Here is a 24917-nt window from a genome sequence, read left to right as displayed (position 1 = left end):
ATGGCTTTTTGTATTTGTACAATAGTGAAAAAAATTTGGAACCTTTTTGTTGTCCCTAAACAGGAGGCTCAACAGTTCCAGGAAAGACTCCATGTGAAGACCGTGCTAGTGAGTGATCTACATGAATGATAAGCTCATGAGGTTTTAAGTACTGTATACATTTAGGTTTCAGGCATTATTGTATGATATGTACAAGTCTTCTTACAATAAATTGCCCAATTGTTATCACTTTTGCTTGAGTTTGCTGTTGCTCTGTTATTGTCTTTACTCAGATTTGTTGGTTTCTTTTACTTTAGATTCCTTTTGTGTTTGTTTAGATTCTGTTTTAGCACCTAATACCAAACCATACTCCACTTTATTAATATTATCTACATGTACTATACATATGTATTATATGTTCAGTGACTTTTCTTAATGCATTTGCAGGTGCATCCAAATGGCAAGACTTTGGAGGGTTGCTTCAACTTGCAGGCGCCCCGGGCGATGACGTAACTCTTATATGAAGTATTGACTCAGTGTAGATCAGACAAACATTAGCTATTGAGCATATTGTTGGAAGCTTGGCAAAAAGGTATGTTTTGTCTTGTTGTATAATGACTTCATTCCAAATTTGACTTGTTTATTTCATTCGTTCATGTCATTATCCATCACTTAGTGAGTGACATGATTGGCAATATATATACATACATACCCTCTTTTCTTTGATCAAGAACGTGATGGGCATTATCCATTTGGTCATGTTTGCAACTCATCTTTGAAATATCAGTCAACTCTTTTGTTTACATTTTTGGAGGAATCAAATGCCCTTTTAGTTACAAGACAAACTTATTTAGGACACCCCCTCGCTATAAAAACCACATCCCTTGTCTCCATTTAACCTCCTAACTAGAATACTCGATTCTTTCCTTGTAGCATAGCATCGGCGCAGCTGGAGTGACATGGAACTCCAGTTCCAGACAACCAACAAGTCGAGAAGTAGCAGCAGCGGCAGCAGAGGCGGAAACAAGAACAAGTTTGTCGGGGTTAGACAAAGGCCTTCGGGTAAATGGGTAGCAGAAATCAAGAACACCACACAGAAGATCAGGATGTGGTTGGGGACATTTGACACTGCTGAAGAGGCTGCTCAGGCTTACGACGAGGCTGCATTCCTCCTACGTGGATCAAACACGCGCACCAATTTCTTCAACGGCATGCCCTGCAACCCGGCCCTCTCTCTCAAGATCCGGAACCTTCTCAATCATAAGCGAAGCTTGAATAAGCCCAGGCCTACCTGTTCTCCCCCTCCGGCTTCCTCCTCCAACCGGAAGAGTTTCAGCAACCAAGAAACCAGTTCTAAGGTTGCTTCTTCCCCGAGTAGCGACTCGCAAGGTAGTAATGATGGAAGCTTTGGAACAGGTAGCTCTCATGGCAGTGGTTTGACTCCTTCATCTATCAATGAGGATTCGTATAAGCCGGACTTGAGCTTTTGCTCGTCTCGGCTCGTTAGTTGCTTCAATCAACCTGCCATTGTCAGTATGGATTTCGACAAGATTCCTCTCCCTCATGACAGCCTTTATGTGCCAAAAGGAATGAATGAGGTGCAGTTCCCGGATTTCGAACAGATGAAGGTTGAAAGACAGATATCAGCGTCGCTATACGCCATGAATGGGATCAACGAATATTGGGAGAATACCAGCGTCGACTGCAACGATCCTTTCTGGGATTTCCCTCTTCTATCCCAAATGTTCTGTCAAAGTTAGTTTCTTGTTTAGTGTGTGTAATGCAGCTCGAGAGAGTCGGAGAAAATCCATTGAAAACATCCCGGAAAACGGCGATCTTGCTTCATCTTTATATTAGAAGCATGTAGTGAAATGAGTTTCTTCTGTCATTCTTATGATATGCAGTGAATGGATGTTCATTAGCAGCCATGGATGTCCTTTTTATAGATCATCTGCTGAGCAAAACCTTTTTTATAAATCTGTAAGGAGACTTACTTTGATGAATGGAACAAGAAATTTATTCATACATACAAACTGGAAAGAGGAATTGAAGCAATTGGAATTGCTAGAGAAAATCGTTCAATTGTTTTTTAATACAAAATTATCTATTTTACTAAAATCCGTTTTAATTATATAATAAATTAATATCAAATTAATTATTAATAAAAAAATAAATAAAATTGAATTAATAACTTATAATAAACATAAAATTACATTAAAATAAAATAATATTATTGATTTTAGTCATTCGAATAAACATACTCTTATTAAATTAACAATATATATGATGACAATTTACCTACCAACATAGACTGAAAAATAATTGCTTACTAGGGTTTATCAGTACCCAAATCAGCCAATGATAGAAATATATTTAGGATTTTAGATGAGACGTCAATTTCATTTCATTTGAATTGAATACGTTTTAGGAAAGATATATATATATATATATATATATAAAACACGAATGAATCGACAAGTACGGGCTTTCATTTAAGCCCAATAATTGGGCCAATGTGGACCTGTTAAATTAGGTCATATGGGCTTATTTGAGGTTCCACTGGACTTTATTTTACATGGTCTTTTATAGGCTATTTTACAATATAATATTGGGCTTTATTTGGGCCTAATGTGCTGGGCTTAGTTGAATTTTTACAAATTATATTGGATTTTAAATTTTTATTAGCCTGTGAAACTAAAAAAAAATAAAAAAAATATTAAAAGCATTTATGTTACAAAATTTGAAATTAATGTAGTATTTAAAATACAATGTCATCGATATTATTTTTGTTGGTTAGAATTAATGAAATTTTTATTAGTTTACACCACAGACCATCCTTTCATCGTGTGGACATGTGGACCAATCAAATGCGACCTTCACCGCCTGAGCGGAATAACTGATTTAATATTGTTAAGACAAAAAATCAGAATCAAAATTACAATTTAACATAAATTTTATAATATATATATATATAGTCACAATTGGAGGATCGAATCGATTGATCGATATATATAGAGAAGATAATTCAGCTGCACTTTTCCACCGGCGAAAAAAAAAAAGGTGAGATTTGCGGACCCTTGGAAAAGTTTCGCCCATTTTGCAGTTCAATTTCTAGGGTTTTGGCCGTGGTTGGTTCTTTTGTGAGGGGGGATTGCTGACGTTGGCCATGGAGGTTAAGATGGAGAAATGGCTGTGTATATTGTTGATGTGTGTGTTGGCGGAAACGGCCGCGACGGCGGCGGTTTCGTCGCCCTCCGAGTGTCAACGTGATTTCAGAGGTTTTGTTTATGATCTCAATTCGCAGTGCCCATTTTCGAATCCATTCTATTCCCCACCAGTTCAGGTGTGTGTATATATATATATATATATATATATTTCTCTTCCTTCTAAGTTGTTTTTGCCTAATTTTGCTTGGTATGTTGGTTTGCTGTTCCTGGAAAGGGTGTAATGTTTTGTTTCATGGTTTCTAGGTTATTTGGTTTTATGCTCTTGCTCTAATTGTTTTGTTGGATGGTTTTTGAGGTGCTGAGGGTTTTCTGATTCTGGTGCAGAAGATGCATTCAATCCTTTCTAGATCCAAGACTTGTGAGTTGTGACATAGCCTGCTTCTTCAAAGTGAAAATTGGACACATAAAACTTAAAAGACCTCCATAATTTGCTCGAATTGAATTCCTAGCAAAAGAATTTTGTGAAGCTGTCTTGATTTGTGACCGAACTAAGCTGGCAGCAATGGTTAGGAGTTAGGACTGTACTTGAGTTTTTATTTAGCTTCAGCTATGGATAGGAGCTTTGGCACTTTTGTTTTCCAGTTTTATCATGCTACTTTTTGTTGTGCTTGATTGTAGGCTATTAGATGGTTTCTAAGTTTCTTAGGAAGTTGCAATTTTGAGGCTTTAAAAAGTTGTTTGGAAGCTTATACATTGTTTTAAAATTTAAAACATAAGCTATAAACATATGACTTGTGTCAGTTAATCAAGATTAAGAGTTAAGAGATAAAAAAGCAACTGTCTTGGATATGGTTTAGTTTATGTGTGAAGTGGTTCAGTTTTTGAAAGAGATTATATTGCAGATATTATATGTTATAATAACTATAAAGGATGTTGATCCTCTACACATGTAATTGGATTTGAAAATCATTGAAATTGAAACATGTGACATGAAATTATTTGCATGAGACTGATGGGGGAATTTTCGAGCATTAGAAGTTTTGTTGTTTGGTATTGAACATCATGCGTTGTAGATATAATTGCTTGAATGACAAAAATGATACAGATGCTGCAGATTATCGGAGAATATATAATACAAAAGTGCTGACGGAGAATATATAATGCAAAAGTGTTGTTGTTGAATGTTGGTTAATAAATGTTAGACTGGCACAAGCATGCTCCTTTTAGACTTACAAACTTGTTGGTTGCACGCACTTTCATGCAACTTATCTAGGCGTGTGTGTGTCGTCATTCGCAGGTGCCTTTTGACATCTGATACTTCTATTATGGAAGTACGACAAATTATACTTTTTGATGATTTATATTACTATTTTTAGTCAACATGGTTAACCCTAAGATGCAGGAATTAACACGTGAACTTTTAAATTATATTGTAAAAAATTACAAAGCTCTATTAGTTAACTAAGGTTTCATTGCCACGCGTTCATTGATACTGTTTTTTCGCCCACACCATGCTTCTGCAAATATTTTACTAGTTTCCATGGCAACGTAGTTGTTAATTGTGCTCCCTTATGAAAATGACGCAAGGCGCAGCCTCTGGGATTTTTTCTCAGATGAACTGCTGGCCTTCAATGAGGGCCTGCACGCATCCTTTTTCAGGCATGCTCTTTGACGTTTGAAGGTCCATTTTATCTGCTCTTTTAAGCAAGTTTATTTTTAGATTTAGTTATATATAGCTATATTACAAATAAGAAAATCAATGCAGGGAGTGTGAAAATTCCCTAAGCCCTAGAAGTCATTTCAGAAAATAGACCTTGCATCCAACTCTGTAAATTCTTGGGGTGCATAATATATTGTATTTCTTTGTTATTTTAGTTGGATGAATGTGCCACCCAGCAGTATCCTTCTGTTGAGTAATCTGATTTCTATAATTGTCATGCATTTCATAATTGATGACATGATTAGTTAGAACTTGTTTTTTAACTTGAGGCTTTATATTGTTATTATTATGAGACTTGTTGAATTTCATTATATTTATGTTCAATGATTAACAATTGAATTTCTTGTTTATGTTTAGCATACCTGTATTCATAGGGAATTTGTATAACCCTTCATCACACCATTTCTGTTGACATTTATATAGTAGTGAATTTATTTTGTGAAATATATGTATGTATGTATGTATGTATGTATGTATGTATGTATGTGTGCATAATCTGGTTAGCCTTGTTGACTGACAAGGCATGTTTCAGTGGCTGGAATGTAAGGTTGTGTATTTTTTTTCTTCTTTTTTTCAATTGAAAAGTTGAATTTACCCCATCTTTGTTTTGGCTGGCATTAGATTGGCCAATCATATATTGCTTGGTGACAATTTTTAATATCGTTGCTACAAATTTTGACTTAAGATGTTTTTGTTGTCAATTTTTTTAATGTCTAGCTAATGATTATCCTAATTCCTAATACATATTGTGGCATTCTTTTGTTGCCACATATTGTGTGTGTATGTATATATTCCCTTAATGAGAATGATAAATTCACTTAAAATTTTAATGTTTAAGATTCCAACATTTTTAGGCCTGCAATCCTGTAAAGTTTTTAACCAAATGTGGATGCATCCCTAAATATTTACTTTGCAATGCCTTTTGTCAATCAATTTGAACTTTCTATATATTTGTTTGTGTGCATTTCTAGTTTTCTGGTATGCTGACTTTTTGAAAATACATTTGGTTTATTTTCTTTGATAATTTACTGAATTAATCTCTCACTGAAGGTTGATGGGGAATCATTTGAAAAGATTGTGAGCTCCAGTAAGAAAAACAGCTATATTGCTGTACTGTTTTATGCTTCCTGGTGTCCTTTCTCTAGCATGTTTCAATCAAATTTCGCCACTCTCAGTTCCATGTACCCACAGATCGAACATTTGATGGTCGAACAATCGTCTGCCATGCCCAGGTATCTTCTACTCCCTATTTACATTCACCCAATAGTTTTTTTCCTTGTGAAAGCTTACTTCACTGTCTTATTCACTCAACAACAAAATGCAGATTGGGTTCACAGTGCTTTAGCTTATTACACCTTCACTCTTGAAACATTATCGAATATTGCTTTTCTTAATATGTGTATCCATGCAGCAAAAAGTAAAAACCTTAGCCAGTTGGAAAGGCTACCACATCTTATATTTCTTGCATCTAACATTCTACTTCTGTCATTAAAATCTAATCTGTGGTGGTATGCCTGCAGTGTTTTCTCTAGATATGGTATTCACAGTGTACCCGCACTGCTGATCCTGAGTCATACAACAAAAGAAAGATATCATGGCCAGAAGGATCTGGAGTCACTTATAGATTTCTATAAAAGAACTACAGGTATCAGTACAACCCTTATATTAATATTTGTCCAATGCTAAGATGATGACATATTAGATAATTATGCCGCCGAAACTTTCATGTGCTATAAATTGATTCTACATGCAGCCTCCCATATCAAGGGCAAAGGCATTTCAATCTTGAATGGGATAACTCTTGTGTATATCTATTTTACCCACATCATCTTTCTATTGCCTTAGGTTTATCCCCGGCAGTGAATTTAGTCAAAGAAACATCTCGTCATCCAGAAAGTGGTCGGCCCGACCACAGCCTCCAATTCTGGAATAGATCTTCACTGAAGGAAACATTCTCAAGGGAGCCTTATCTGATGCTGTCTGTCATATTCGTCCTCCTGCGGGCTTTCCTTTACTTCTGTCCAGAAATCACATCTCGGTTGATGACGCTGTGGACGACATACATCCCTCGCCTTAACTTGGCTATATTTGGGGAGTCAAAGCAGCTTCTAGAGCATACCCTACACCTAATAGATGTGAAGAGGATTTGGAGCAAGCTAAAGGTATGCCAAACAAGAAAGTTCCACAAAGGAGCGAGAAATGCGCGGGTTTGGGCATCCTCGCTGGCCTCAGTGTCCTTAGGGAAGACGACATCGTCTTCATCAAGGCCAGCAGTAACAGTAGCAGTTGCTTCCAGAGACTTGTGAGACTATGCCTGCATTTCCTGGTAATGCCATGTTTGTACCTTACTTTCTCTTTCTTGCTCCTTTCTACTTGGCATCTTTTTTGTAAACTACTCCTCTAGTGCTGCTGCTGCTGCTTATGAGATTATTGTTATATATATCTATATATGAGAGAGATAGAGAGAGAGAGCAATGAGAGATGATTAATGGTGGGTTTGTGATGAGGAATGGAATGGTGTTGTAAATTTCAGGAGACATTCCTTCTCCACTCCAGTGTGAGGCTGTCTGTAAAAAAATTATCGTGTGATGTGATGTGATGTAGTAGCTAAAGCCTAAATGTGTTAACAAATTCAATATGTGCTTTGTAGTTTCTGCCCTTTAATTATCTGTGTGTTTGTTTGTTGTTAAATTATGCATCTTGACAGGAAAATTACAGAACACGGCCGTGTTCACGGTTTAACACGGTCATGTTCGAAAAACACAAACAGTAGATTTCGGTTTAATCCTGAACACCGCTAACACTTGTTATTTTATTGGCTCCTGTTTCTTATTCAAATGGATCTAAAATGCACCCTGATCAATTAATATTCACTAGATTATTTTTTATCTGATTAAAATAATTTTGCAGTATATATTTAGTTGAATATCTTCAATTTTTTTATCTTTAGCATTATTCATTGTTTTTTAATAAAATATTGTTTTTTATATTAGGTTAATAACTTTTTTAATTTACTTTTTTTTAGATTTTAAAATATATTTCAAAATATATCTACATAAATATGAATATACCAAATGGTCCAAAATACTCCATGGCCCAAACTTACTCGTTGGTCACAATAATGGGCCGTATGGTTTGGCCCAATTTGATATCCTTCATATGAACCGAGGTCGGCGTGTGTATATAAAACATATGTGGTAGCCCAACACCAAGAAGACTCTGATAAACCCTAATTTCTCCGGTTGGGAGCTCTCAAAAACCCTTGTAGCTTTGGGGCAATCACTCTGCGCTTGAAGTCTCCGACGTCACTCATCATGGTAATGGCAACCTTCTTCTCCGCTTCTTATTCGCTACGTTCATTTGAAGGTTTGGCTTTCACTTGTCGACTAATTTTACGTATACTATATGTGTGAATAGACTGCAGAAGCTGTGAACCCGAAAGCCTACCCGTTGGCAGATGCTCAGCTCACTATAACTATTCTCGACTTGGTTCAGCAGGCTGCCAATTACAAGCAACTCAAAAAGGGTGCTAATGAAGGTTGTCCACGATTTTTTATTTTTCCTTTCGGTTTATTTTCTTTTGAAGTTTTGAAGTTAGTTCTGAAGTTTATAATCTTCGTCTAAACGGAATTGTTTCGTGTCGGTTAAATTTTTGCAGCAACTAAGACGTTGAATAGGGGGATTTCTGAGTTCATTGTGATGGCGGCAGATACAGAGCCCCTAGAAATTCTTCTTCACCTTCCTCTTCTTGCTGAAGATAAGGTGAGCGATTTCTCATTTTCTTCTTTGTTTTCCAATCATTTTTGCAAATGCGCATAGTAACAGTTGCTCTTCTTTTTCTCAGAATTATGTGATTTTTTCAATGATTATTATTATTATTATTTATTTTATTAAATATTGCTAACTTGCTAGATTTTTGACATATTTGAGTAGATGGTCTTGTTTAAATAGATGGTGCTAGGGCTATTCTTTGATTCAGTGTTGATTTTCCCCCTTACATCTGGTTTGTTTACTTGCTACATAGTCTTGATTATTGGTGTTTTGAACTAATAAATACATTTGTCGTTCGGAATGTCCTGCATTTTGATCATTTTTTTCTGTTTGAATAACATATTTAAATGTGCCAAAGGCTGCTAGATGATATATAAATCTTTGGCCTCCACCTGTTTTTTTAGGCTGTTGAGAATTGTTTTTCCAATGTGATACTCTCCATCTTTTCATGCATTCTTCTTACACTAAATGTAAAAGTCGATGAGAATGTGAGCTCTCTTTGTGCCTTCAGAACTATTTCATTTGAACTTCCTCTCTTCCATGGCCCTTTCTAATTTTAAATGCATCGTAAACATGCCGATCTTAGTGTAATATACATTTTTTATGGAAAAGTAAACTAATGTTTGTTTGTTTGAGTGCAGAACGTGCCATATGTTTTTGTTCCTTCTAAGCAAGCGCTAGGACGTGCATGTGGAGTAACGAGACCAGTTATTGCCTGTTCTGTGACTAGCAACGAGGGAAGCCAGTTGAAATCCCAAATACAGCAATTGAAGGTAAACATCTCTGTAATTAATCACAACTATAGCTTTCAATTGCTTGGTTTGTATAAGTTTCTTGGTATTTATATCTTCCCATCATCTACAGGATGCCATCGAGAAACTTCTTATCTAAATTACATACAAGCCTTTTCCAGTGTGATGGGCCTCTGGAGCCAACCCCGAGGCTTGGACGGAGTGAGCTTTCTTCTTCAAGTGTTTGTTTCATCATCTGTTTTGCTCTTATCTAGACCTATTTATAACCGTGTTAATTTTAACGAGTAATGTTCACTATTGGCACACGAAAAACAAATGAAACTTGCTTGTTCTTAGTTGTTGGCTTTCTACAAAAATCTTCCGATGTCTATGTGAAGTATGTTGCGCTTCAGTTTTCAGTACTAGTTTCAATTGTAGCTCTCCTAAATTAAAGGTTTTACATATAAAGACGATTTGTTTAATATCTTGATGTCTTTTGAGTATTGGCCCCATACATGTGCTTACAGACAGGATCGGAATCAGTCACTGTCATTATACTCGAAAACATTCTAGAAACATGTCCAAATGGCTCGATTCCAACCTTTATTCTTACTAGATGCATTTGCAGGATTATTGAATCACAATACTCTATTATTGAACCTTTATTTGATTTCATAATCTAATTTAGTAGTGAGCAGAACTTCTTGAGGGATTGAAATTAGACACAATATGTATGTATAGGCCGGCCATTGGACAGTTGAGATTTAATCCTATTTTCTACATCTGGCCTATATATAGATAGACTAGGTGAGCTGCTGACTCTTCTTACCAATTCAAAACTCCCTATTAATATTTATTTTATTTTATTATTATTATTATTATACTATAATGGTAATGTAGTGTAGTTAACCTGTCAATTTCATCCTCATGTGATAAAATATCCATTTTATAACGTGTGGTTTTGCTTGGAATGAGCTCTACTCAAAATCCTTTGGACCACATCACATAATGGCCACCAACTACCTTTAAGGCATGCTTGTTTTCTTTTGGGAATACTTGAGCCTCAATTTTCTCCATCTTTTGTTTTTTAAATTTTTTTGTTATCGTGTTTCTTTGCTTGGGTAATTGAAGCTTTGCTATAAGGAGTAGTCATTATGTTAATAGTACATTGCATTCAAATTGTATGACTTATTCCTGTAAACTCTATTATGCCATTGTAGGTATTTTCCATATGCATTAAATTGTATATAATTGGTAAGTCATCATATATATATATATACATATGCATTTATATTTTTTACCCTTTTCATGGTGTGGCCTTTGAATCCTGGCATATTCCGAGGATCATTTTAAATTTCGATTTTCGTTGCAATAGTTTAAGCAAACAAAATGATTTCCACCACAAAAAAATAAATAAATAAAATGACAGATTAATTATTGTTGAATTGCAGAAGAAAGTGTGCGAAAGCAATGATTTCCACCACAGAATGCATCAACGTAATGATAATCATAACATTCTACTCCAAAAATAACAGCATCACAAAATTAATAAAAGCAATAATACAATCAGAAACAATAGATTAACAACAAATTAGGTATTATATAATCAACAATAAACAGGCAGAATACGAATTTACGTGTACATAAAATTCTTCAGTAGAAAAAAGCCCAAACCATAGCAACCAGAGGAGCCAGCACAGCAGGCGCGAACGCCGCCGCGTCGGAGGTAGGGGAGGGAGCCGGAGCATCGGCGGCAGCCACGCCGGCGACGTTCGAAACCGCTACGAGCACCGCAATCATCAATGCAACGGCCAGCATCTTCGCGCCTTCCATTTTCGCAGCTCTGAGAGAGAGAGAGAGACACAGAGAGAGAGAGAGAACAAAAAAAAAAAAAAACTGAATAACTGAATGGGAATTAATCTGTAAAATGGTGGGGCTAATATATAGAAGCAACCCAACAAAGACGCGGGCAGCCGGGCAGCTGCCCGGCGTTTTATCATAGAATAAAGTAATTAGTTGGCCTTGAATATAAATTTTAACTAAAAAGGGGAATTGGACATGACATTGACAGCACACTTATGTCCCCCTGATAATTATTTAACTTCTTATATTTATTTTTTGTGTAAAAATTAATATTAACAACTAATGACAGCATTTATTCAAATTAAAAAAATTAAATAGCATGGCTTATTATTATTATTTTTTTTTTCAATGTTCTTGTAAAAACATTAATTATAAAATCATAGTAGTAAGTAACACACACGAAGACAGCTGTGTAATGCCCTTAAGCTTTACTCCCAACCACTACTTTGTATTCTTTTCCCTACAGAACAGTTGTACATCATGCTCCGCCTCTTGTACCTACCTAACTCAATCATGCTGTCACATCTGTTCTCATTCATTTTTAATAAGTAAGTAGTTCTTTATTTATAATATAAAAATATTACTAAGTCGTAAATAAATATTCTTTCACTTATGGGCTTTCTTTGAGGCCCAGTTAGAAATAATGAGCCCAATCCAATATGAATGGGCCGCAGGTTCAAACTCTTTTTTGCCGGAGAGAAATCCATCGTACCGTCCATGATCAGATCCGACGGCCACGATTGATTGATTTTTCACATCTAATCAACAACGGAACTATGAAGGGAACCTCAGAATATGAAGAAACGTTGTGGTTAATAGAATTTGAAATTCTTGCAATTACATTTTTTAAGAATTTCATAGTTAGTTGCATATTATTAACAATAAAATTGATATTCTTTATAAGCACAATACAAAACAATTAAATATTTTTGCATTGTTAAATAAAAATATATATAATATGTGTATTATTTATTTGACGACTGAGGTAAATTGACTGTAGCTACTTTTTACTTTCATGATCGATCATTTCATTTCATTTTGAACAGTGCATGGCCACTTAATTATGGTTTTCAGTAGCTTTAGGACTGATTACTTAGGTTTGACTACTGACAACATACATATAAAAAGAAGTTAATTTTTATCAAATTTAAGAGTAAATAACCAAGATGATAGAGTCAATTTAATTAAATCGAGTTATGTGATAAAAGAAGCCAAGCCAAGCCAAGCCAAGTTGATGATATGACGTTGCAAAGCAATTTCTTGACAAATGGTTACATGTGCTCTGAATATTATTTACTATAAATAAATCAAGAGAAGTAGTATTTATTTAGCCATAAAAGAAACCCCAACTTCACAAAAAGACCCAACCCTTAAATACTACCAACTTTTTCGCAATCTCCACCATTTTCAGTTACTCACTAGACAATTTAAATGTGCAGACTGTCCTGTAAAGTGATTATACATACATACCCACATATATATATATATACTACATAGAGAGAGAGAGAGAGAGAGAAGAGAGAGAGAGCAAAAATGAATGGCAGTGAGAGAGTGGGAGTTAGATTTTTGAAGGAGAGGACAGTGAATAGCAGAAAGGGAATCCAATGCAAATCTCATCCCATTTCAAAAACTCAAATGGCCCTTTCTCTCTCTATCTCTCTCTCTCTCATCTTCACATTTTTATATATTTTTAATCATATCTCGTTCAGATTCCCACCCCATTATACTTACTATTTTAATAGTATTGTACTGTGATACTGCTGCTGGACTGGACTGGATTCCATTTCATCAGTGCACTGTAGTGTTCCCACCACTTAAATAATTGAGGCTAACCATCATAAATTAAACAAAAACAAAAAATCATTTAAACTCAAAAAAATAATAATAATAAAAATAAAAGAAACACAAACCAAGGGCCAATTCCATTTTTTGCTGCAAGTTTCTCTCACCATTTTTGTCAAGAAACCTTCATCTGGCTGCCCCTCCCAACTTTCTTCTCCCACTCTTAACATGGAAGAAGATCCAAAAACAACCTTCCACCAAAACCTAATAACAATATACCTAAAAATAAAAAAGAAAGCAGGAGGTAGGTGGTGTACATGGCAGATTTACTCACTCACACACACACACACTCACTCAGAGATTTAGCTAAAAAGGACTTGAGACTACATTGAATGATACAATGGTGCTTCCCAAACATGGCTGCCTCTTCTTCTTCTTCTTCCTTCAAGGGCAATTAGGGTTTCTTCCAGGCCCTCCATAGTAGAAGTAATGCCCCCAATCCTCGTTGCTCCCCGGCTGGACATCGTAGCAATTCGATTGCTCCGTGAATGTCCCGAGCCTTTTCGGGGCCTTGAGATTGTTCGAGCTGTCCACCACTTGAATGTTCCTGAAATAGCTCGACTTCCCGAATCCTTCTTCCGGAAAATGCCCGCTCCCCATTTGTGTCGACGTGTGCTGCCCGTCCGGCTGTGAGTTCACTACCTCCCCACCCCACTCGATCATCGACGCACTCTCTGCTAAGTACGAGAAGAGGAACGATGGCCAGTACCCAAGCACGTAGTCGTTCCCAAATTGCATCCACCAGTTCCCCTCCTTTGGATCCTACAATGGAAGCGTAAAAAAAAAAAAAGAAATACAAAAAAGGCATAAGCTTTAAAAGGGCATAAAAATGCAACCAACGACGAACGTAATAAGAGCAAAAGGAAAATGAAAGATTCTCAGCATCTGTACAGCAAAGCCAGGAGCTTTTCATTTTTACAACTATTTTTCGAATACCTTTTCCATTGAAAATATTCTGTCAACCTTACCTTTTACATAAAATTAAGGCCATTAAACTATAACATGTGCCAAACACCTTTAAAAAAAAGACAGCATGGATTGAATATTGTAGTTGGCCTTTTACCTTCCAGACAAGAATGCTAATATCATATTGGGAACTCCGGACTCCCGAAACGGGAGAGATGCTCGCGCCCATTGCTATCTCACTATTGACCTGAATAAAACCCGAGCAGAGAAGGTTGTAGCATCCCGTTGCTTGATACGCGTCGCTCTGGAATGCAACAGCATCGAATTCAAACATTTTCTAACAAATTGTTCGATACACATAAGATAAGAGCAAGTAGAATTCAAAATCCTACAGTCCAGTAAGTGAAAAGCCGGGTGTTGTTGTCACCGTAGAGATCAGGGCTGACCTGAAATCCGAATACGAATCCAAAATTTAGTCATTCGACGACACAAACTATACATTAATCTGCTGCTAAACTAGTATTTGTTACAATGTAACTAACTACCTGCCAACCAGCTTCAATGCTGTTAAGATCTTCGCCGAAAGAGCCGCCCAACAGCCAAATTTGGGAGAGGCTGAACTCATTCGGCTGCTGTATTTTGGGTTCCCAAACATTAATAGTTGCTTTTGCACCATAATACTTTTCCCCTTCCACATAAGCTATAGCATGCTGATCGCACACAACATCAAAAAAATAAGAACAGTGCTTTCGAAAAAAGGATAATTGATTAATCTACTGGAAAGAAAAGCAGCAACTGTAATATATGAAAATATCATTCATGATTATAAAAGGAGTTTCCTCTTTTATGGCGTAGCTTTAATTACCTGATGACCACTTTCATTCATTAGGTCAGGATCTGCAGACCTGGGCTTGGGGATGCTTATGTGCTTTTTCTTTCCATACCGTTTGACAGAGCTGGCTCTCAGGACATCCTCCTTCTTTGTTCTCCTGACAGGGATGGTGTCCTTAGGGCACTTGCCGTTCATGTGCCAGAGCTGAGTGATTGAATTTGTTCTTTCTTTGTTCATCGTTGTCTCTTCAAATAACCCCTCTGGATGGTAGCTAGGCCTCACCTGAAGTCGCGTAGAAAATTTTATATATAAAAATTAAGAAAATGTAGAGAGATTTGTTGCAAAGTTTAGGGAGATTTGAGGTGAAAGAAATGGACCTGGAGCTTGTGATCTTTGAGGAAAGGGTGGTCAAAAGCAGGCTGGTGAGAGATGTGGATGCAGTCAATCATATCCCCATCTGGACTCTGTAAATCATCATTTTCATATGTAGAGTAGCGTTAGAGAAACATTATATAAAATGAAAATGGGGGTAAGAACTACTCTCCTCTTGTTTGAGCCCTAAGAGATGAACAATTAATCGAGCTCATAAATGGAATAAAAAGGCAACTCTGTTCAGTAAAAGCTCGTCTTCTTAAGAGGTGTTGAGGATGAGGAAGAACTGAATCCGTACAGACAAAACCCTAGAAAAAAAAAAAAAAAAAAAAAAATTGGAAAATGTATAGAGAGAGAGAGAGAGTAGGAGTGTACCGGAATGGATTTAATGGGGGGTTTGTTGAGGCGATTCAAGTGCTTCTGAACGAGAAGCTTCTGCCGCGACGGCGACGGCCGCCGAGCTGAAGAAAGCGAGAGCATTCCCCAAAAGCATAACGAAAAGAGCAGCAACAGTTTCGAGTTCCTCCGCCAATGGCGACCGGTAAGCCGGTCCGTAGCCATTATTGTTTACCCGAACGCCAAGAGCAACAACAACAGCACTCGAATCAGCAGGAAACGGCTCTGGTCGGTTGTAAGATTCAAGGATTGAGACGAGAATCCGGCATGGATGGGCGGAAAGAGAAAGAGAGAGGTATTTGTCCCGACCAACAACACAACACACCTCTATTTTGGTGAAGCAGGGGGAGCAGGTCTCGCTTCGCTTTACCAACAACAAGCCTTCCCTTCTTCTTTGTAATTGTATCTCTCTCCTCTTCTCTTCTCTTCTCTGTGACTGTGAATGAGTGCGGGGCTGGTTCGGTGGTTCGTAAAATCCAAAGATGGCGCAGATGTAGATGCACAGCAGAGCAGAGACGTCTCTGTTCTTTTCTCTTTCTATTTTTTTATAATTGAAACTTGAAATGAAAAGCCACCCCCCTCTCTCTCTCATTAATTAATACTCCCTCGTCTTGTGTTATTTTTTTTTATAGTAAAAAAATATATAAAATTGTAATAATTTTTTTTTCATGGGAAATAAAAATAAATAAATAAAAAAAAATAAAAAATAATTGAGCATAAAGTTGAATGACTGAGAAATTATTAGATTGGGATAAAATAGAAATAAAAATAAAAAAATTAAATTATCCCTAATATTATATAATATAAAATAATGGGTAATCTACTGTAAATTGGAATGATATTTGCAATATTTGGTAAAAAAAAAAAATCAAGATATTTTGTTATAGAATGAACCAAAATAAAAAAACTGATAAATTGTTAAGGGACGACTATTGTATCGTAAAATCCAATATTATTGTTTACCAAATAAGATTTTAGTTTTTTATTTTTGTTTTAAATAATGAAATTTTGAATTAATATAAATATGTATTAATGTGATATTTTGAATGTAAAATTAAATTTTAATTTAATATAATAAATAAAAAATTAGTATTTAATTTAATATATTTAAAATAGTAAAATCAAATAAAAATTTGTACAAGTAACACACTATAAGTAAATTTTTATTAAAAAATATACATTGTTATTTTGGATTTTTATTGTCATTTAAAATTAAATATGTTGATTTAAATTTGTAATTATATATTATTTTTTATATAATATTTATAAAATATATATATATAAAATAAATTTTAAAATTTAAATAAAAAAAAATCACGACAATATATACATTTATTTTTGTGGTAAAATCTAACCATATTATATAGCGTTATAAATATTTTAAATTTATATTTAAAATTAAAATATAAATAGCAAAAAAATACTATCACCACCTACAGTTTAAATAATTATTATATACAGTTCTTTTAATATTGGATCAAAAAGTAATATATAGTAAGATTAGAAGAAATATATTTTATCACATTTTTTCTATAAAATACTTAAATTTGTTATATTTTTTTAAAATATAAAAAATAAAAATGGTTATCTTAATAAAACATGGTGAGTATTACTCCCTTCGTCCCAGATACCGTGCTACACTATAGATACGATATTCTAGGGTGAATGTAATTAGTAGATAATTAAAAATATATTAGTAAAAATAATTATTGTATAATATAAATAATAATAAATTAAGATTAAGATAATAGTTCAATTAAAATTTAAAAAAAAATAAAAAATTTAAAATAAGATTAAAATGTGTAATAATTCTTTAAAAAAAAATGACATAGTATATAAGACCGAACAGAAACAGCAATAGCAACAACAACGTGGACATGGTAGATGAAGATGGGACGGAGGAAGTAATTAATTAATTAATTAATTAATGAGTTATGGGGGAGGCACTAAGTTATAATAATAATAGAAAAAAAAAAAACTAAATATGGCGATTATGATTAGGGGAGGACGTGGAAAAGTTGGTAAAGTGGAAACTCCACCCGGCCTGGCCGTCCACTCATCTACTCTCATTTTTGCTTACCTATTTTGCCCTTCCGCCTTTTTCCTTATTTTAAAATTTAGAGATAAGATTTGTATCTTATCAAAAATAAATTATGATATATTTTTCTTATTAAAATTATAAAAAATTATAATATCGTAAGTTTCTTTTATTCCATTTCATTTGTTTACTATTTATATTTTTTTCTATATAATTTATTTATTTATTTTTAAAATAATAATTTATTTTTTTTGACTTACTCTAAAAGACCTCAAAAGTTGATTAGAACTTATAAGGTCTTCACAACTTCTAATGTGGACTTGGTTTGTACCCTTAATATTTAGTCATTTTAATTTGTAATTATTTTTATTAAATTATAATTATTTTTAGTAATATATTTATTAATTACTCATTAATTAAATAATACCTAAAACTTCATAGCCCTCAAAGAGAACAAACTACGTAGGACGGAGGAATATATATATTTATACAAAATAATATACATTATATTTATTTAGAGTAGTCACAATGATTTTTCTTAAGATATATTTTCTTTTTTTTTTTTGTTATCTCGATGTTTTTTCTGATAACTACTTAAAATTTCCTCGTGAAGAAGGGAAGCGACGTGCTAGTTTGGCGATAAAATTGAAAAACTATGTGCAAAATTATTGTAAAAAATATATTTTGAGACCAAAGAATAACGACACTCTACGTATTTTTGTTTGTCTTTAAAGATTTGCCTTAACACGTGAGATAAATATTCTATATTACTAGTACTTTACATTCTATCTAACAAAAAAATAATAATAATACATATTTTAAGTTCGGTCGGGGTTTATCCAGTGCGCACTTTCGGGTAGCGATTTGTCATAACAATAAAAAGTAAAAATAAAAACTCATAATATTGTACAAATTAAACACATCCATAAAACCTAATTAAATTAATACATACTCCATTTGTTATGGATGATTATTTTTAACATATTTACTAAATTAAATAGTGATTCGTTTATAATCCTACTAGTATACTTGAGGCCGTACTAGTAATACTAGTTAAAATAATTCTATTTAATATTTATTTACAATAAATATTATTAATTTTATTATATTATTTATTTATTTACGTAAATTTATATCTAAATTTCTTAAAATACATTCAATCGTCTGTAATTCTTTCAAATATATATATACATATATGTATATCTCATATTGGACCCAAATAAATTATTATTATTTTTATTTTTAAAATTTTCATGTTTATAATACAAAGAGGACGGAGTATTAAAAATTAAAAATTTATTATTTCAAATATTTTTGTAAAATATGTTCAAATTTTATTTTTTAAAATATTTGTGTATGCAATAATAAATAATACTTCATCCGTTCCATATATTTTTGGTCTATTACTGTAGATACGAGTATTTAAGTAAAATATAATTAGTAGGTAATTAAAAAATATATTAATAGATATAATTATTGTTTAATAAAATTAATTATAAATTAAAATTTAAGATAAATAAATAATTTAATTAAAATATAAAATTATAAAATCTAAAGTTTAAAATATAATTAAAAATAAAATTATATTTTAAAAAAAATTATAAATTATGGGAGACGGAGAAACTAAAGAATATAAAAATAATGTTAAGACAAATTGAGTGAGTGACAGAGTCAATTGTGTGGATTTTGACCCATCAATAATTACACATATCTTCGTCGCCAGTACTATTATTATTATTATTATTATTATTATTATATTTATTCGATACGTATTCACGTGACCCTCCCTCGATACATCTTACTTCTGGCCCCACACACGTGTCACAATATTATTATTATCATTGTTATTGTTATAATTATTGTATCAATGTATTTTATTTTTTTACACTATTTTGAATATTGCTCTCTTATTTCTTTTATATTGTGTCTTTACTCTGTTTTATATTTTATACTTTCTTTGTCCTATATATTTTGGTATATAAGATGTAATTAATATATAATTAAAAAATATATTAATAAAAAATAATAATTATTATTTAATAAAAATAATTATAAATTAATATTAAAATTAAAATAAATAAATAATTTAATTTAATTAATATTTAAAAAATATAAAATTTAAAATATAGTTAAAGTAGATAATTATGTTTTTAAAAAAGAAAAAGATAAATTATGTGGGACTGAGAAAAATATAAAAGATGAACAAATTATGACAGGATGAGTATCTTTTAAAAATTTATTATACGTAATCCCTTTGTTTCGAAATGATACGATCGTTTGTCTTTTGTACATAAATTCTTTAATATTAATATTATATTTTATGCCGTACAAATCAATAACATAATCAAAATACATCCATTAGTATTGTGTAATATATAATCGTATTTATATAATATATTTATAATACTATGTATATAAATATAATACAATTATGAAATAAGAAAATAATACTTATTTTGAAAATGTCAAAATTTAAAAATGACAATATTTTTATGTGACGAAAAAATTCTATATATAATGTAATAAAAAGAATTCTATGGGTGTGTTCGGTTGTGGGATTTTATCCCAAAATTATTATTCATTAAATTTTATTTTTTTAAAAAAAATAAATCAAATCAAACATCTATTTTCATTTTTTTTATGTTATATTAAAAATTAAATTTACATTTAAAATATTTAATCAACACCTATTTATATCATATCATACCAATATTTCAATTTAAAATTTTTACTGTTTAAATCTCTAACTCAAAATTTAAACTTCCAAACAAACACACGCTAATGTGATATAATTTTTGATTATATTCTAATTAAAGTATATTGATGGCACCTTGTAATAATAAGATTTAAAGTTTTTATTAATATTTGTGGGATCCATAAAATATTTAATAAAATAGTAGTAGTTTTTACTATCGAACCATAAAATAATAAACAAGCAGAGCCTGCATTGCAATGTGTCGGACTTGGGTCTAAAATATCTGAATACGAAGCAGACTCAAAGATAAAAATAGAGTCAGAATTCCTTGGCCACGAAGCCATCGAACAGCAACGAAGCTTCAAGCTTCGGAGCCAAAGATTGTTGCTTCTACAGAGCCGAATGCAGCAATTTTTATTGGTTTGTGGTGCTTCCACAGAAAAAAGCAGCCGCCTCCATGGATTTTGAGGTAGAAACACATTGGACTATGGTGCTCCATCCTGAAATAATGTTTCCATAAAATCAGAAATTATTGTCTCAATTGGGTTGAAAACTATTTTCCTTGGAAGATCATGGGACAACTACTTCAATTGGCCTTAGGTTAATAATTTCGTACTTAATATTAGTGGAGGGCCTATGCACTTTTATACTTTATTCAATAAGCTTTATCGAACAAACCAACAAGAGGAAAATCGAATATTTCATTTAACTCAAGGTTGTTGGGGACACATTCCCGTAGACCGGCTAGAAGTACGATGGAAACAAGTCGGAGCAAACGGCAGATCTGGTCTAAAGATAATGGAAGAAGTTCAGACCAAGTGGAACCCGGTTCAGAGGCAATGGAAGCGGCTGAGAGCGGATGAAAGAAGGTTACGAGGTAGTTAATAGCTGATGGAAGGAAGTTATCAGGGAACCGATAGAAGGAGGTTACCAGACAATTGAAGATAGTGGAACAAAGTTACCAAACAGTTGGAGACAGTGGAGGGAAGTTAGCATACGGTTGAAAATGGTGGAAGAATAATTGGAACTGCTCATTTTCGGTGAGAAGAGACAAATATTCTATGTTAGGATTAAAACTAAAAAAAGACACATTACATTAACACACAAGAAGATAAACTTGCATATTTTTCTGTCCTTTTCGTAATTTTTAGTTTCCATTTATGAATAATATTATGAATGTACTATTTTATAAAAAAATAATAACAAATTAATTATTAATTATTAAAATAAGTATAATAAATTACGAAAGGACTATAATTTTAAATATAAAAAAAAATATAGTGACATAATTTTAGCGGGTGTAAAAATTATTATTTATTATAATATACTCCCTCCGTGACATAGAAAATATATATTATTTTAATTTGATCTGTCTCATATAATTTATTCATATTTTTTTAAAAAATAATTATATTTTAAATTTTATAATTTATAATTTTTAAAATTTTAAATGCAATAAAATAAATATGTTATGTAACGTTGCAATGAGATGAATGAATGATAAATGTGTTGACTCTGACTGACTGACACAGGTCAAATTGATTCATTATCTAACTCTTTATTTTTACCATATTCGGTCAAAATTAAGAAAGCTCGAAATTCAATTAATAAACATTATTATTATTATTATTATTAATTATTATTATTATTTGGCAATGGAAGGGCACTACTTGCTAGCTAGGTTGAGACTCGAGTGACGGTCGATGATAAGAATGTACACTCTCGCACGTGCAACACACGTGACCATCGTCACTAATTATACGACCGATCGGCACACACGAGTTGTATGACACGACTATGTAAATGAAATTTTAACAGTACTGTACATCTGTAGCATTTAAAAAAATAATAAAATTTTAAAAAAATACTAAACATACAAATTTCACATTCGATAGAGTTGCATTTAAAATAATTAGTACGATGAAATTCGAACTCGAGACTTAACTTAAGATTTTAAAATGTGCAGAATGACTGTATCATCTGAATTTTTAAGGATATTCGTCATTAATATATTCATCTGCAAACGAGAGCTCCATACAGTGTGAGACATTAATACTTTTCAAGACATTAGTGCGAGCCAATTTTTAGGACAATTGGAACACTCTCTCTAATAGTATAATCTCATCATCGAATACTAGATAATTTTAAAAACTCTTATGTTAGAAAAATCGTTAAGTTTTTTAATTCAGTGAATTTCAAACAATATATATTTTTGATATGACATAATATAATTTTACATAACCCAATATTGATTTCAATACAATAAGTATGCTTATACAATATCGTGTTTAATTTTGGCTTTGAAAAAAGAAAAAAAAAAAAACAAAAAAAACAAACAAACGAACCCTAAATTTCTGTGTAATTGGTTTGGGCTTGAAAATTAAATTTTGGGGCATTAATTTTGTAGGCCCATTTTTCTGTCCAATTAAGGCCCATTGGTACGATCTTTACATAATTTTTACTACTTGGGATTGAGTTCATATTCTTTAATATCATTATTTTTTTAATAATGCAGGAATCCGCATATACTATCCGAAAATACGCACGGATAATCTGTCCAAAACTAATACTCATTACCTCACGATCACAAATTTACTTTCCACACCATCACGTCATCTCTTGGAGAACATATTTGATTCATTTTAACGCAATAACAAGTTGACAAAGAAGAAAAGGAATTAGGAAAAATAAAAAATAAAAAGTGAAAGATCACAGTGAACAGGGTTATAGTGTTATTTGTTTATATATATATATATATTTGTCAATTCTATGTTATTTATTTTTTAAAAATAATTTTATACTATAATTGAATTTTTAATTTTTTTTAATTTTATTTTTTTAATTTTAATATATAATTATTTATATTATACAACAAATATTTTTTATTAATATATTTTTTAATTATTTACTAATTGTCTGAATTTTTTATCAATAAAGAATAAGATAACTAAAGTAGAAAGTAAGATAATATTTTTAATATATAAACTTGTATTTTTTATATAATTATTATATATTATTTTTTTTGTCTCAATTAATTTGATCATTTTAATTGGGCTCTAATTAGTGTAAGTAATTAAAAAGTATCCATGTAAGTCAAAAGTTATTATAATACTCATTTTGTTCCAAAAGTAAATATTAATGTTTTTTGCACGTAGTTTTAAAAATATTAGTATTATATTAAAATATAATAGAAATAAAGTAGAAATGATTAAAATAACTTTATTAGTACATGTGATATAAAGGTAATAATATTTGTGCAATATATTGTAAGTTATAAGGGTATTTGTAATGTTAGGTAGACAGTACAATTAAATATATATTTTGTTATGAGACGAATTAAAATGAAAAAATGGATATTTTGTTATGGGACGAATTAAAATGAAAAAATGAATATTTTGTTATGGGACGGACGGAGCATTATTTTAAAATGACTAAATAATTTATTTAAAATAAAAAAAAATTAAATTACGAATTTTAAATTATAATTATATTTTTAAAAAATAATAAATTATATGATAAATATCAAAATAGAAAGAAATGATAAATTACAACTAGAAAGAAACGAGAAATTATGTTGTAGAAAATAAATATTAATTACAATTGAAAAGAGGACATTTGGATTCCCAAAAATTAACATTGTAATAGATTATTATTATTATTATTATTATTATTATTATTATTACTCTAAATATCACTTTTTGGGGGGTTTGGGGCAATTGTTCCCTGCTCTACTTATTTTTATAATATTTTAATTATATTGATTATTTTATTTTTTTAAAAAAAATTAATATTGAGAGCATAATATAGAAATGATGATACAAGATCAATTTAACCAATGTTCATTTATAATATATATTTAGTTTAGCTAATTATATTATACAAGTGCAAGCAAACAAAACAAGTCGATAAAATAAACTATTAATTAACAAAAACAATTGACTGTAAATTAGTAAAGGGAAGGGGATTAACTCGAATAGCAACGGCGAGTTTTCATATCATTTAAAAAAAAAATTAAAAAAAATAAATAAATAAATAAATGGTATTTAGTTTGCAATCAATCATTTTTGATTCTATATCACTTACTTAGCCTCCTATTTTAGAGTGTATGTCTCCATATTTTGTAATTGAAGTTTTGTGTATTTACTTTATATTTCCAATATTATTTTCCGAATAATTTTTACACCAAATAGGCAATCAGAAGTGTTATTTTATTTTTACTTATCAAATAATAAAAATATATTATTTTATTTTAAAAAAATACAAAATATTTAGCTTAAAATATTTTTATAATTAGTAACTGGGTGAGGATAGGGTACTTACTGCCTGTTGATAATTAAAACTTAATAATATATAATTATATTATTTATTTCAATTAATTATATAAATTAGGCTAATTGATATTCAGTGATTCTTAACTTATATCTTCAAAACTCTATCCAATTCTATTTGTAAAACAAGAATTATTTTAAAAAATATTTAATGCAACAAAAAAAACAACATAAATGATTTAATTTTACAACGAGTCTCTTCCTATTTATATCAGCAGATATCTTTATCCAGTGATGTAGATTGATTCTATAGGATTAATTCTCCATATATTTTTGC

The 24917-nt window shown here is 31.7% G+C and overlaps 5 protein-coding genes across 6 annotated transcripts; 3 read left to right on the top strand and 2 right to left on the bottom strand.

The window, feature by feature from the left end:
- Positions 1-48: 48 nt before the first annotated feature.
- Positions 49-1985, top strand: LOC127260024 (ethylene-responsive transcription factor ERN1). 2 transcript variants are annotated; one of them, XM_051287657.1, is made up of 2 exons: positions 49-571; positions 918-1985. In XM_051287657.1, the coding sequence occupies exon 2, from the start codon at positions 939-941 to the stop codon at positions 1737-1739; it is 801 nt and encodes a 266-aa protein (XP_051143614.1). In that variant the 5' UTR covers positions 49-571; positions 918-938; the 3' UTR covers positions 1740-1985. The 2 variants fall into 2 exon arrangements, with proteins under 2 accessions (XP_051143614.1, XP_051143613.1); XM_051287656.1 differs by having other exon boundaries at positions 913-1985.
- A 962-nt stretch (positions 1986-2947) lies between these two features.
- On the top strand, positions 2948-7715 carry LOC127260023 (5'-adenylylsulfate reductase-like 5). Its single transcript, XM_051287655.1, has 4 exons — positions 2948-3322; positions 5917-6098; positions 6387-6511; positions 6712-7715. Exons 1-4 carry the CDS (start codon positions 3146-3148, stop codon positions 7170-7172), a joined length of 945 nt encoding a protein of 314 aa, XP_051143612.1. The 5' UTR covers positions 2948-3145; the 3' UTR covers positions 7173-7715.
- Positions 7716-8047: 332 nt separating this feature from the next.
- On the top strand, positions 8048-9852 carry LOC127260026 (uncharacterized). The gene is made up of 5 exons (XM_051287658.1): positions 8048-8183; positions 8284-8404; positions 8525-8628; positions 9279-9410; positions 9502-9852. The coding sequence occupies exons 1-5, from the start codon at positions 8181-8183 to the stop codon at positions 9526-9528; spliced, it is 387 nt and encodes a 128-aa protein (XP_051143615.1). The 5' UTR covers positions 8048-8180; the 3' UTR covers positions 9529-9852.
- Positions 9853-10860: 1008 nt separating this feature from the next.
- On the bottom strand, positions 10861-11271 carry LOC127259868 (arabinogalactan protein 12-like). Its single transcript, XM_051287479.1, has one exon. The coding sequence runs from the start codon at positions 11199-11201 to the stop codon at positions 11022-11024; it is 180 nt and encodes a 59-aa protein (XP_051143436.1). The 5' UTR covers positions 11202-11271; the 3' UTR covers positions 10861-11021.
- A 1860-nt stretch (positions 11272-13131) lies between these two features.
- On the bottom strand, positions 13132-16136 carry LOC127259967 (uncharacterized). Its single transcript, XM_051287587.1, has 7 exons — positions 15559-16136; positions 15189-15275; positions 14845-15093; positions 14525-14689; positions 14372-14425; positions 14137-14283; positions 13132-13835 (listed from the first exon to the last, which is right to left on the bottom strand). The coding sequence occupies exons 1-7, from the start codon at positions 15742-15744 to the stop codon at positions 13458-13460; spliced, it is 1266 nt and encodes a 421-aa protein (XP_051143544.1). The 5' UTR covers positions 15745-16136; the 3' UTR covers positions 13132-13457.
- Between the last annotated feature and the right edge of the window lie 8781 nt (positions 16137-24917).

The sequence above is a fragment of the Andrographis paniculata genome, unplaced genomic scaffold (genome assembly GCF_009805555.1).
Source record: "Andrographis paniculata isolate CXL003 unplaced genomic scaffold, ASM980555v1 Contig60END, whole genome shotgun sequence".
NCBI lineage: Eukaryota > Viridiplantae > Streptophyta > Magnoliopsida > Lamiales > Acanthaceae > Andrographis > Andrographis paniculata.
Note: the sequence above shows the minus strand (reverse complement) of the source record. Positions and strands in the feature narration are given on the sequence as shown.

Excerpts from the sequence above, each read along its gene's own strand:
- LOC127260024 (XM_051287657.1), top strand. The coding sequence starts at position 939 with ATGGAACTCCAGTTCCAGACAACCAACAAGTCGAGAAGTAGCAGCAGC.
- LOC127260023 (XM_051287655.1), top strand. The coding sequence starts at position 3,146 with ATGGAGGTTAAGATGGAGAAATGGCTGTGTATATTGTTGATGTGTGTG. Across the intron at positions 6,099-6,386 it reads CAATCGTCTGCCATGCCCAG|TGTTTTCTCTAGATATGGTA; the intron begins GTATCTTCTACT and ends GTATGCCTGCAG. Across the intron at positions 6,512-6,711 it reads TTTCTATAAAAGAACTACAG|GTTTATCCCCGGCAGTGAAT; the intron begins GTATCAGTACAA and ends CTATTGCCTTAG.
- LOC127260026 (XM_051287658.1), top strand. Across the intron at positions 8,405-8,524 it reads CAAAAAGGGTGCTAATGAAG|CAACTAAGACGTTGAATAGG; the intron begins GTTGTCCACGAT and ends AAATTTTTGCAG. Across the intron at positions 8,629-9,278 it reads CTCTTCTTGCTGAAGATAAG|AACGTGCCATATGTTTTTGT; the intron begins GTGAGCGATTTC and ends GTTTGAGTGCAG.
- LOC127259868 (XM_051287479.1), bottom strand. The coding sequence starts at position 11,201 with ATGGAAGGCGCGAAGATGCTGGCCGTTGCATTGATGATTGCGGTGCTC.
- LOC127259967 (XM_051287587.1), bottom strand. The coding sequence starts at position 15,744 with ATGGCTACGGACCGGCTTACCGGTCGCCATTGGCGGAGGAACTCGAAA. Across the intron at positions 15,094-15,188 it reads TCAAAGATCACAAGCTCCAG|GTGAGGCCTAGCTACCATCC; the intron begins GTCCATTTCTTT and ends ACGCGACTTCAG. Across the intron at positions 13,836-14,136 it reads TTAGCATTCTTGTCTGGAAG|GATCCAAAGGAGGGGAACTG; the intron begins GTAAAAGGCCAA and ends CTTCCATTGTAG.